The 14,187-nt window shown below is 42.0% G+C and overlaps 1 protein-coding gene across 1 annotated transcript in view; it reads right to left on the reverse strand.

Moving 5' to 3' along the window:
* The window catches only part of CUNH3orf20 (chromosome unknown C3orf20 homolog), an 83,783-nt gene that overhangs the window by 22,858 nt on the left and 46,738 nt on the right, over positions 1-14,187 (reverse strand). The window contains exons 10-12 of the mRNA XM_036267038.1: positions 10,996-11,127; positions 6,858-6,981; positions 4,986-5,238 (exon numbers count right to left, since the gene is read on the reverse strand). Of these exons, the coding sequence (XP_036122931.1) occupies positions 4,986-5,238; positions 6,858-6,981; positions 10,996-11,127 (509 nt within the window). The remainder of the gene's footprint in view (positions 1-4,985; positions 5,239-6,857; positions 6,982-10,995; positions 11,128-14,187) is intronic.

Raw genomic sequence — 14,187 nt, forward strand, 5'->3', positions numbered from 1 at the left:
GACTTCACAGAACTAAAAAGGATTATGGGAGGATAGTATGAACCATACACTAATAAATTAGATAATCTAAATGAAATGGACAAATTCCTAGAAATACACAAACTACTAAAACTGACTCAAGAAGAAATATGAAATCGGAATAAGTCTCTAACAAGTAAAAAGATTGAATTAGTAATCAAAAAAACTTCCCCAAAAAGCCAGGAACAGATGGCTTCACTTGAGAATTCTACCAAACATTTGAAATACTAACACCAATTTTCTTCAAACTCATCTAAAAAATAACTATAAGAAAAATACAGATGAATATCTATTATAAATAAAGGTACAAAAATTCCCAATGAAAGCTCTATAAAAAATTATAACGATGGCTCTGAATACCTTTTGAGTTCTCCCTGTTTGGGACAGAATCTCTGCTCACATAGGTAAAAATGCATACTGAAGGGAGCATTTTTTATATTTATTTCTTTTAAACAGAAATGTCTGGGTGGCAGAGAAATTTACTCACTTTAAAAAAAAATATGTTTTTATTGATTTTTTTAGGGAGAGACAGACACATCAATGTGAGCAAGAAACATCAATCAGCTGCCTTCTGCACGCCCCCAACCGGGGATGGAGCCTGCAACCTGGGCATGTGCCCTGACTGGGAATCGAACTGGGACCTCTCAGTTCATGAGACGACACTCAATCCACTGAGCCACACCAGACACGCTGAGGGTGTATTTTTTAATTTGCACATTTATTCTTACCTAACCCTCCCCAAACTACTTTGCTGTCACTCTCCCTCATTGAACATTATTTAGTGATTTCAGCCCCAAACCTAAACGTCATCCATGATACTTGTTTTTTTTTTTCACCCCACAACTATCAGTTAATCATTTCTACTTCCAAAATTTATAACAAATATGTCCAATTTTCTCCTTATCTGACACTACCCTTGACAGCACAACATCAGTGTCACCTGGATTACTAAAATAGTTCTTAACTATCCTGATTCCACTCTTCTACCCTAAAATCATTTTCCCTTGGAGCAATAACAAACGTTCCACTTTCAACAATGGCTGACTAGGGTATTTTAACCACCTTCTAAGAAAAATGAGAAAAGCTCAGCAAAATATATCTTTTAAACTGTTTAAATGCATAAGAAATTTCACAGGTAAGAATTTGCAGGGTTGGCATCTGGAAGAGGAGACGAACCAAGAAAGGCGAGAGTGACATATAGGACAGCTTTACCCCGCAAGGCAAATACTGACTCTGAAAGTGAAACCTGGGGATGACAGACTAAGCTGAGCAGAGCTCCTGACATGTTCATGGGTTGGAGAGGGTAGGGAAATGGGAGGTCAGGGCCCACCAAAGACGTTATCCCTCATAAATAATCCTGACATGTTCATGGGTTGGAGAGGGTAGGGAAATGGGAAGTCAGGGCCCACCAAAGACTTTATCCCTCATAAATAATCCTGGCTTTTGGTTGAGGACCTGAGAGCTATATGAGAAGAGTAAAGATGAAACAAATAGACAAGCCCCCACAAAGATTGAAGCACAGCTTCCCTCCCCTATGTAGATGAATCTCGCATGCATTATACTAAGTGAAAGAAGGTAGACTCAAAAGGCTATATATTGTATACTTACACTTATATGACATTCAAGAAAACTTATAGCTACAGAAAACAGGCCATTATTGTTAGGGATTAAGGGCAAGGGAAAAATATGACTGCAAAGGAATAGCATGAGGAAATTTGTAGGTTGTTTTGTTGTTGTTGGGGGAAGGTGATAAAACTGTTCTGTACCTTGGCTATGATGGTGATTACATAACTATGCATGTATCAAACTCATAGACTTTTATACCAAAATGAGTAAAGTTTACTGCTGGTAAATTAAAAATAAGTTTAAATTGAGATAAAAGCAATTGCCTTTTTATATACCAGCAACAAATAGGAAATTAAATTTAAAACAATTTATAATAGTACCAAACACTACTAAATACCCTAGAATAAATCTAATAAAAAACATACAAGATCTCTATGCTGAAAACTACAAAGTACTATAGAGAGATTAGAGAAGAATTAACTAAATAAATAAAAAGATATATCATGTATTGAAATACTCCAATATTACAAAAATATTAACAATCCAATTGAAATTCCAGGAAATTTTTTTTTTTTCCTCTAACCCCAGGATAAGCTTATTGATTTAAAAGAGAGAGAGAGAGAAACATTGTTGTGCAAGAGAAACATCAATCCAGTTGCCTCCCATATGCACCCCGAACAGGCATTGAACCCACAGCCTAGGTAAGTGCCCTGACTGGGAATCATACCCGAAACCTTTACATGTATGGGATGATGCTCAACCCAACTGAGCCACTCAGCCAGGGCAGGGCATTTATTTTATTTTATTTTTTAATTTTTTTTCAAATCCTCACCCGAGGATATTTTTCAATTTATCTTCAGATAGAGTGGAAAGGAAAGGGAGAGAAAAAGAGAGACATGTCGATTGGTTACCCCCTGCATGACCCTTACCAGGGCTGGGACCAAACTGCAACTCAGTTACGTGCCCTTGATCAGAATCGAACCCGCGACTCTTTGGTCCACGGACAGACGCTGTAACCACCGAGCCAAACCAGCCAGGGTAGCAGGGCATTTTTTTAAATTGACAGGATGATTCTAAAACTATATGGAAATGTAAAGGGCCAAGAAAAGCAAAAACAATTTAGAACAACAAAGTCTGAGTACTTACTCTGCTGTATATCAATACTTACTATAAAGCTATAATAAGACAATTTGTTATTGGTAAAGCTATAATAATAGGGAACAAAATATAAAGTCCAGAATATGACCCTTGATTTATACATACAGAGCCCCTTTATTTATGACAGAGTTTGCACCACAGAGCTGAGGGGAAATTTTAATCTTTTCAATAGGTGATACCGTTTAGTTACATACATATGTGGAAAAAATTAAAACGTGACTCCTACTTCACATCATACACAGGAATCATTTCCAAGTGGAGAATAGATATATATATATCAACATCAAAACAAAAAATGCTACTAGAAAGCAACTTTGGAGAATATCCTTATGCTATTTGAATAGGGAAATTTCTTCAATAGAATACAAAAATCTAATTATAAAGAAAAAGAATGAAAATTGGACATTAAACCTAACAAGTTGTTTATCAGTATAAAAGTGGGAGAATCATTTGCACCATGTATAACTGACAAAAGTCTTACATCCACAATATGTCAAGAACTTCAGAATATAAAAGAAAAGAAGACAACCAATCAGTAGAAAAATGGACAAGAGAACTCAACAGGCACTTTGCAAAAGAGAATATTTGAAATGGCCAATGAACAATTGAAAAGGTTCTCAATCTCTGTAGTCACCAGGGAAATGCAAGTAAAAAGTCATTAATAGAATAGCTGTAACTAAAATGGTTGACTATCAAGCATTAGTGAGAATGTGGAGCAACAGGAATTCTCATACACTGCTGGTGGGAGTGGAACTTGATACCACCACTTGGGAAAATGAACAGTCTCCACTAGGAACCAAATATATACATACACAGTGACAGCAATTTCACATCCCGGCATATACCAACCATAAATAAGGACATATAGGAACACCAGCACAATTTCATTACCCAAACTCAAATGTCCATCCACATTACAATGCATAATTTGTAGTGCACACACAATAGATTATTATACAGCAATGAAAATGAGCAAACTACATGTGGCACATGAATAAATCTCACAATTGCAATGTTAAGCAAAAGAATCAGACACCAAAGAATACTTACTGAATAGTTCCATTTAAATAAAGTTAAAAATATTAAAAGCTAACCTATGGTATTAGAAATCTTTCTGTTGGAATAACATGGGGTTACTGATTGTGAGGGGACAGGAGGGACTTCTAAGGAGCTAGTAATGTTCTATTTTTTGACTTGGCGGTAATAGGGTATGTTCACTTTATGGTGCTCATTGAGCTATACACTTGGGATTTGTTCATTTTTCTGTGTTTAATTTATATATATTTAAAATTTAAAAATTAAAATATAAAATATATCTTTTTTTAAGCTTTTGTTTCTAATTCATATATCAGATGATATCATGTCTTGTCTTAAAGTAATGGAATGACTTCCTATAACACTAACAAGTCCACTTGATCTGGCTCCTGCCTACCTCTCCATCCTCAACTTGTATAACGCTCCCATCTTCATCGCGAGGCTCCACATCTGTCATTTTACGTTCCCTCACGCACACCAAACTAATTCTTGTCTCAGGGCTTTTGTTCTTTCTCTATCCTTTGCCTGATGTTCCTTCCCCATCCCTCTCGTGGTTGCCTATTTCTTATCCTTCAAGTCTCCAGTTAAATATCACTCCTCAGGACTGCCTTTCCTGACCTGTCTACCTAATGTCCCATGTCCCACCCCCCCTCCTAGTCACGCTCCATCCCAGGGGTGCTCAACATTTTCTAGAAAGGACCACTGCAAATGTTCTCATCTTTGCAGGCCAGATGGACTGGGTCACAAAGACTCAAGACTTCTGTCCTAGTAGGGTAAGCTGCTATAGATAATATGTAAATGAGTAGGTGTAGCCATATTCCAAGAAAACCTTACTTATGGATCTGGCATTCAAATTTCATATCATTTCACATGTCATGAGGAATTATTTTTTATTTCTCTGCAAGCATTTAGAAACAAAAGCCATTCTGAGCTCACTCATAAAAAAGGCAGGCCGCAGGGCCAGATTTTCTTATGGCCCTAAGTCGCCAATATTTGCTCTAACCTATTACACCAATTTATTTTCTTCCTAGTCTTCTCATTATCTAAATGATTTCAGTTATTCATGTGCTTATCTTCTATTTTTCCCCACCCCGAGAATTCCAGCTCCAAGTGGAAGGAGCCTCATCTATTTTCTTCACCAATGTGTGTCTACTACCCATCACGCAGCTGACACACAGAAGCTGGAGGAAAGGAAGGCCCAAGCTCACCTGGGTGTGACTGGGGCTTTGGCTTGGACCTTGATGGTCTTCTTCTGAGTGGGACTCACAGGAGCAGACCCAAGCTCTTCCTTCAAAGACTCTCCAGCTGAGGCTTCGGGTATGGCTGACTGATACCGTGATGTAAGGCCTTCTCCTGCGTATAGGCTTATCTTGGTGCCCCGCTCGAGGACAGACCAGGATCTTACTCTGGTTTGAGTTATTTCTGCTGCTTCCCTTACTGGGTATTCTATGGTGAGCAGGCCTGTTAACAGAAGACACTGCTGTTACTCTCCCTGGTGGCCTGGCCCTACCTCCCTGCTGTGAGGCTCCGCATGTGGGCACCCTTCAGCTCATCTCCCTTCCCACTCCTTCACTCTGGAAGATTTTCCTGCTTGCCCTCTGTTGTCTGGCACAGTGCTCCAACCCTAGTAGTTAGTGGATCAGTAAATGCGGGCTGAATGTAAGAACGAATCAATCTCGTTTCCATTCATTCCTCAATACCCACCTTAGATCCCTCTTCTTCCAAGGGGCCCGTGTTTCAATCAGCTTTGTGTCTTCCACAGTATTCAGTGTAGAGACTGGGTACATAATGCATCCATGCTGTTCCCTTCCCTGAGAATGCTGTTCCCTGTGCCTCCAGATTTAAGTAATTTCCATCTACTTTGTCATATCATATTTATTTGCATTCTTATTTTACTTCCCCTATTAAATTGAAAAACTTCTGAGGCCAGGATCCCTCATTCCTTCATTCACTTACCATTTATTGAATGCTGGGTGCTGGGCATACAAAGACCACCCAAAACAGGGCTCCCTGCCTCTGGAAACTCCTAGTGGCGGTATAGGAGGGATGAGCAAGCAGAAATATTCACAATGCTAGGTAGTAAGATTTATAATTAGAGCACATATAAAGTGCTGTGGAGCTCAAAGGAAAGTGTCCCAGACCATTCTGCTGGGAAAACTTTCCAGAGAAGGGGCACAGTTAAACTGATTTTTTTTTTTTTTTTAATTTTTGTTTTATCCTCACCCGAGGACATTTTTCCATTTTTTGTACAGATAGAGTGGGAGGGAGAGAGAGGAAGAGACAGAGAGAGAGAAACATCGATGTGAAAGGGACACATCGAGTGGCTGCCACCGCACGACCAACCAGGGCTGGGGACAAACTGCAACCGAAGTACGTGCCCTTAGCGGGAACCGAACCCGGGTCTCTCCGGACCGCAGGCCGATGCTCTAACCGCTGAGCCAAACTGGCCAGGGCTAAACTGAGTCTTTAGGGAATGAGGAGAAATACCCCAGGGAGGCCATGGAGGGAGCACAGGCCCTCCATGCCCAGCCATGGAGTGATGTGGGGCAGGGGTGTGTGTCACTGTTCCTGTGTCCCCAGGCTCATGAGCAGTGTGGAGAGTCCAGATATGGAAGGGTTTCCTGAGGCTACCCATGCTGGCCCGGGGAGCTCTGTGGGCCTACCGAAACAGCCTGGCGAGGTGGCTGCTTTTTCTCCTCTGCTGAGATCTTCCATAACAAAAATAGAGGAATGGGGCTGTAAATGGATGATGGACATGATAGTAGATGAAGCTAAAAGGTGAACCAGGTGTGGGGCGGGGACAGAGAGACAAACAGAAAGATGATAAGACCCAGGAAAATAAGATAATTACGTGGAGACATTAAAGACACATGGGAGAGCACTAAAAAATTGAGAACAGTGAACGTCACCATTATTAGCAAGTCCCTTCAGCACTGAGCAATCCCATCTACTCATGGGAAAATCTCCCAGTCATACCTGCCTCCCTAGGGTGGTAAAGAGCTGTCCTTGGAGAGGATCTGCAGGTAACTCAGGGTTCGGAAAGCCACCGATAGGCTGTCACCCACCTTTCTTCCCCTTACCTGCTGCCAGTAAGACACAATTCATGAACTGAGACACTGTCTTCTGAAACCGCTTCTTGATCTCTGCCAGAGCTCGGTTCATCTTAGACATCTTGTCATCCATGCTGCCGATCTTGTGGGTCACCTGGGGAGAGGCCAAGGGGAGGGCATTGTCACCTGTCCTGCCAGGGGCCGTCTGCCCAGACCAGTGACACCCAGGCCTTGCTCTGACTTGAAGGATGTGCTGTCCCCTCTGTCTAGGACACACCTCTCCCCCTCAGCCCAGTAAATTCTGGCACACCAACCCAACCTGACTCAAATATCCCCTCCTTGGATATTTCCAGGCTTTTCCCTGATTCTACTGGGCAGAACTATTTTTTGCCTTGGATCCACATCATCATGCAGCCTGAAGACAGAAGTTAGCCTTTTATGAAGTAATTGAATGCATCTGAGCCTGTCTCCTCCATGGAACTGTAAGTTCCTAGAGGACAGGGAGTGAGTCTTGGTCTCCTTCGTTGTCTGAGTGCCCATCATGCAGAAGGTGTTCAATTAATGCTTGTTGCATTATGAATAACAATGGATAAAGGCCTCTCTGGAGTCAGTTCCCCTCTGTACGCAACCTCTGGAACTCTCTTCCTCCCTCCAGCTGCCAGAGCATCTCAGCCGAAAACCTCCCCTTGGCCAGGTTTACTTAGATTGACAATTACCTCTAAGCACAAAGGCCCAGGGGTTACCCTGAGCAGCTATTCTGACTCTGGGGCCCCCTGTAAGGTGGTGAGGATTGCTGGGGGTGCCCTGCAGTTCAACCACTCCTGGTGCCAGAGCTGCTGCAGAACCAGGCTCAGATTCCAGAGTTAATGGCAGTCAGGGTTTGACTCCTTCTCCAGAAAGCCGATTTCTTCAGCCAGCAGCAATTGCTGTTCATGCTAAACCTGCACTTTTGCCTATTCCTGTCCTTTCTGCCCTGGGTCCTTGTCATTTTTTATCTTCTTTATCCTTAACTCGGTCAGCCCCTTAAAGGCAGAAACCATGCCTTCTACATCTCTCACTTTACACAGAGTAGGTGTGAAAGAGATTTTTCTTCTGTGGAATTGAAGCCTCAGGTGGAGAGAGTGGGGTGGGCAGTGGACAGGTTTTCTGAAGAACAATGAAGCCAGCCCACATGTCCCTCTTTACCCCGCAGGCAGGACTTCTGTAAAGGATGCCCCAATTAATGGCAAAACCTCAACCATCCTTCCAAGTGCTGGCCCCAGCTGCCGCTTCTGGGCTAATTTTATTTATTTATTTGTAATTTATACCAAGCCTGCTTCCAAAAAGGATTTGAGGCAGCACTCTGGGCTAATAAAGCATTTAAATTGAGGCATTGCCTCGCTTCCAAAGTGCTGCCTTGATAGAAATATTTAGTGAGGAGCCAGGCCGCAGGGCCGTAAAAGCTGGAACTGCCATTCTGCCTGTCGCTCTTCTTCCAGGGAGATGGGTGTCTAGGGAAGCCATTTAACAAGCTTTCCAGTGACAGGGACTTCGAGGGAGGATGCCACTCTACCCCTCACCCTCAGCTTTCCTAGACTGCCATGGATTTTGCTGATGAATGATAACTAGCCCCGAATACACACAGACAGGATGTACTTGAATGAGTTGTAAAGGTCCCTGGATGGCAGTGTGTGAAAGCTGGGTGGACCCTGACACATCATGATACAGACGCAGAAACTGAGGGCTCGCCTTCCCAAGGCCCTATGGCTCCTTCCTAGCTGAGGCTCTTGGCCAGCCCCCACACTCAGCAAATTTTCTCAAGGGCTTCTTGCTGTTCTCATGGTCCAAGAATCCAAAGGAAGCAATTCTCTGAGCCTCAAGGATTTCATGTAAAAATATTTTGAGATGCTTAACCTGGCAATTAAGGTCAATGTTTGGAAATCCTGTTACCTACAATAAACATGATCTTTTTTCATTTGCTGTTGTCTAGTTAGGGAGTTGTAATAAATATTACACCTCCCTGTGCTCTCAAACAGAAGGAATTATGACCTGGATGCTTTTTGGCAAGTCAGTCTTGGTCAACATCAATGACTGTTGTCAGAATGCAGTATTGTTTTCAGAAGCTGTTTTAATGTCTGTTTATCCCTATGCTAAATGTCCCTAAGATGGTTACGTTCTCTGAGTTACGATGCCTTTTCAATCACTTTCCAGTCTCTACTGCACTGTCAGTGCCTCTGGGAGCTTCCTTTACAAAGACTTGGCTTCCTAGACCTACATAGTCCAGTAGAAATATAACGCTAGCTCCATGAGCAGTTTGAAACACTCCTGTAGCCACATTAAAAACATTCTTAAAAGGTAGAACTAATTTTAATGACATATTTCTCTATCCCGCTATATAAAATATGACTATTTCAACATGGAACCAAAATAAATAATAAAAATTTTTACATTGTCTTTTCATATGAAGTCTTGATAATGCAGCATGTATTTTCACTTATGGCCCATCTCCATTGGACTTGACACACTGCAAGTGCTCAATAGCCATTTGTAACTCATGGTTACTAATACTGGACATCACAGCTCTAGATTTCTAGTTCTATCTTGCTAAGGTTGCAGTTAGGTAAGAAAAAAAGTCAGTCTTGAATTGCTAAGGGGCTTTCCTAGGCCTAGTGGGCATGTTTAGTTCATGGATAAGAGTGATTTCTCTTGGCTGTTCATGGGGGTCTTTAGCTCCTTATGTCTCAGCTCTCAGCTGTGTTTCAATCAGAGATTACCAGACAAAAGGTTGCCAGGCAAACAAAGCATTACTGCAATTTTATGGGAAAGAATAATTTTCTAATACCTATTGCCTTTGATAAGTAAACTCACATTTTTTTTACACAATCTAAAAAGATTATCAAGAAACACAGACATGTGCCCTCATACATACTTAATCACTTAACAATGACCTTTATTTATTTTTAAATTTTTATTGAATGACATTTATTGCGATGACATTGGTTAATCAAATTATATAGTTTTCAAGTATACAATTTTATAATACATAGTCTGTATATTGTATTTTGTGTTCACCATCCAAAGTCAAGTCTCTTTTCATCACCATTTATTCCCCTTTTACCCTCCTCTACACTCTTTCCCTCTGGTAATCACTATACTGTTGTCTGTGTCTATGAGTTGGGTTTTGTTTTGTTTTGTTTTGTTTTTTTGCTTAATCCCTTCACCTTTTTCACATAGCCCTCTAACCCCCTCCCCTCTGACAGCTGTCAATCTGTTTTCTGTCTATAAGTCTGTTTCTATTTTGTTTATTTTGTTCATTAGATTCTACATATAAATAAAATCATATGGTATTTGTCTTTCTCTAACTGGCTTATTTCACTTAGCATAGTACTCTGCAGGTCCATCTATGCTGTTGCAAAAGGCAAGATTTCCTCCTTTTTTATGGCCAAGTAGTATTCCTCTATGTAAATGCACCACAGTTTTTTAACCCACTCATCTACTGATGGGCACTTGGGCTGCTTCTAGATCTTGGCCATTGTAAATAATGCACAGGTGTTACACCTGGGGCTGATCGCAATCCATGGCTCCCAAGATGGACATGACACTTGAGCCTGATCAGTGAGAGCAACACACTCCTGGCCACAGGAAACATTTCAGGCCTGGGCATCCAACAGAGTTGATGATATTGGTATAGGCACTTCTACTGGAGCACTTAAGAAATAGAAGTCCCTGTTCTCCTGGGGAGACCAAAGCTGATAGAATAATGAGCCCAGAAATGCTCATGACTATCTTGTCACCATAAGGACAAAACCTCCCAAAAATAAAAAAGCAGAGCCAAGAGGTAGGAAGGTCTGATGGATCCAGCCATGCCTAAGCTGCCTATTGACAGACTTCAGTTTACAGAGCCAATATAGTCTCTTTTCATGCTTAAGCCAGTCTGCATTGGATTCTGTCACAACTAAAAGACTCCTAACTGATAGAAGTTTCACAGAGAAGGTATTAAGGTCAGTCAGTGAATGATGAGTAAGAATCCATTAGGCAGAGAAGAGGGAGGATCTTGCATGGGGTGCAGTTGTGTGTGTGTGGCAGGGGTTGGGGGGCTAGGAGGCACAAAGGCATTGAGATGTAGAGTGGCAAGACATGTTGAGATACCCTGGAGTCAAACCTGGGTGCCTGGTCTGCTTTGCCTTACCCTTTTATCATGCCCTACCCCATGGGGACAGTTGTTGGCTGATATAGTGAGTGTGACTGTCTCATTCAAGGAGGTGAAGGTGACCACGATGGAGTCCTGCCCCAGCACCATCAGCTTCATTTGCTCATTCACCTGCAGATAAAAAAACCAGTACTCAGCAGACCCCTGCTTCTATTGTCCCCTGACCCCCCGACCCACCACAAAGCACAAAACCTCTCTTGGCTTGGGACTGAGGGAAGTGCAAAACCTTTCTTGTTCTTATGTTGAAATTTAGCTTTCATGGAGAAGAGAAGAATTTCAGTCTCTCTTTGGGGGATTAGCAAAAAATATAACTGATGCCTTCTTACCCCTGCCCCTTCCCTTTTCAACCTGAGCTTAGAACCAACTGTGAAAGGGACACAGGAATCTGGTAGGTGAATCAGCTTCGGTCCTGGTAGAGCTATATGGGGGTGCAACTTGGGTCAGAAGCCAAAACTATCCCCAAATTAGATGCTGTGTCCACCCAGGCACCAGGTCTAATGACGAAGCTTAGTCTACAGCACACAGAGCTGCCTTGGGAAGCTGACCATATGGCAGGGAGCACCAGAACATACCTCTCCACAAGTGGGTGGGAAGATGGCAAAAGGGAGTCCAGTGGGGGCCGAACCACACATGTTCAATCCCCTCTTCTACAGTCACTAAATATATCACCACTCTTCCCCTGAGAAGCCACCAAGGGAACTATCGCTTTTCACCATTTCCAAAAGGATGGGATTTCCTATGTAGCAGTTTCAAGGAGGGTGAGTTGCCCTTATAGCAACTACTCCTTACTAAGAACTCTGTAGTCTAGGGGTAAGTCCCAGTTCTACCTCCTGTTAGCAAGCCAGCGAGCTTCTCTGAAGTGCAAATTCTTCAATATGAAACAGTTGAAAGCCTAATATTAGGTTCAAATGAGATAAAGATTATGGAAGTGGCTTTGTGAGCCACAAAGGCCCATCCCAAACATGAGCAGGTATAGTCAGGATGTTGCAGAGCAACTCACATGTAAGGCCCCTGGATGGTTCATGTGTGCAGTTATTTATGCACAGTGTTCCTACCACAGGCCTGCTGCATGATGATGCTCCCTTCAGTGTTCAGTGTTCCTGACCTACACACACCCCAGGACTCCTCTGGACTAAGAAAATACTCTCCATTTCGCTCCTTTCATTCCTTCTACTATTCCACTTGTTAGCTCAAAGGCTCACATTTAACTTCTTCCCAAAGAGTCCCTTCCTCTGAAGTCCCATACTCTGAAATTTGGATGCTAGTCACTCCAGCAACCTGAAAACATTTGATCCATGGCTGTCTTCTTGCCAAGTCTTTTGATAGCCTCAAGCTTGTTAATCAAACTCTCACTTAAGAGAAACCTACCCTCTCCAATTCTCCTTCTAGAGAGATGCAGAATAGAGCAGAGGGTGAGAACTCAAACACTGCAATTGGTCAAGGTTCAAATCCTAGTGTTGTCACTTACCAGTTGGGCAATTTTAGGCAAGTTACTTTCCTTCTCTGTGCCTGGGGACAATAATATAATCTGTCTCCAAGGGTACAGTGCAGATTTCATGCAAAAGGCTGAGCATGGTACAGCTCTTTTTATTATCCTTGCTCCCTGGGTGGTTTCTTTTCCTCTCCTCAGTGCCCCGAATACAAACTCAGTCATTGCTTGTCTGCTCAGGAGTTCATGAGCCAGCCATATATATATGGCTCTTTTTAAAAATATTGCTACTACCTTAATCATGCCAGGTCTGGCTAGTAAACCTCACCCAGTCTTTCTATAAGCCTATCCATTGATCTTTCCTTTTCCAGCTGATCTTCCACACAAATGCTAGACTAGCACGCCAGCCCTCAGCTTAAAAACTAGCTAGCTAGTTCTATTTCCAGTATAGCTGAGTCAGCTCCCAAGAGGCTTGGAAAAAACACCCAAAAAACTCCTACAAGTGACAAAACCACCCAAAGCTATGAAGAGTTTAAAAAGAGCAAGCAGCAGGCTGGTGTGACTCCGTGGTTGAGCATCGACCCATGTACCAAGAGGTTGCTGGTTCGATTCCTGGTCAGGGCACATGCCCAGGTTGTGGGCCAAATCGCCAGTGGGGGGCATGCAGGAGGTGGCCAATTGATGTTCTCTCTCATCTATGTTTCTATTTCTCTCTCCCTCTCCCTTCCTCTCTCTCTCTAAAATCAATAAAGAAAAAAAAAAAAAAAAAAAAGAGCAGGTAGATTTTACTTAAGGGAAAGGACCAGCAATGGGATGAATTTCTGTTTCACAGCTTTAGCCTGAAGAAAGGCCATAGTCATGGCCCAAATTCCATCATTTTTCTGGTTCAAAGAATCAAAGGACAGAACCTGGGGCAACTATAGTCACAAAAAAAGTAAGAAAAAATTTCCAGAAAGGACAGAGTGAGAAAAATAGAGCCCCAAATTCTATGAATAAACTGTCCACACCTCTGGCTGATTCCTGACTATGCATGAGCAGGGCAGACTCATGACAGCTTATAGCTGGGGAAACAAACAAACAAGAAAACTGAACTGAGATTTAAGCTGCTGCCCACTGTAGATGAAAACAAAGTTTGTGGTATGAATTTAACCAAGTTCCTTGCCTGTTAAACAAAAACATCAACACTCTTCAGAGAAATACATCAGAATCCAGAGACTCCACAACATAAAATTCATAATGTCACAGTCAAAATTACTCAACATGTGAAGAAATAGTGAAGTGTGAGCCATTCTCAAGGCAACAGATAACCAATGGAGGCCAATCCTATCAGATATGACTCAGGTGTTGAAATTATCAAAGACTTTAAAGCAGCTAATTTAACTATATTCAATGAGGTAAAAGAAAATATACTTACAATGAGTGTAAAAAATATAAAATATCAGAAATAGAAAATACAGAAAAGAACTAAATGGAAATTATAGAACTGAAAACACTATCTGAAATTTAACATTTTCATATGCCCTGACCGGTGTGGCTCAGTTGATTGGAACATCATCCCATGAACCGAAAAGTCATGGATTCACTTCCAGGTCAGGGCACATACCTAGGTTGTGGGTTTGGTCCCCAGTTGGGGCATGAATAGGAAGCAACCAATTGATTCTCTCTCACATCAGTGTTTCTCTCTCCCTTCCTCCTGTGCTGGAAAAAAAACCCATAGGATTAACATAATACTAGAAGGGAGA

The sequence above is a fragment of the Molossus molossus genome, unplaced genomic scaffold (assembly GCF_014108415.1).
Source record: "Molossus molossus isolate mMolMol1 unplaced genomic scaffold, mMolMol1.p scaffold_m16_p_18, whole genome shotgun sequence".
Classification (NCBI taxonomy): domain Eukaryota; kingdom Metazoa; phylum Chordata; class Mammalia; order Chiroptera; family Molossidae; genus Molossus; species Molossus molossus.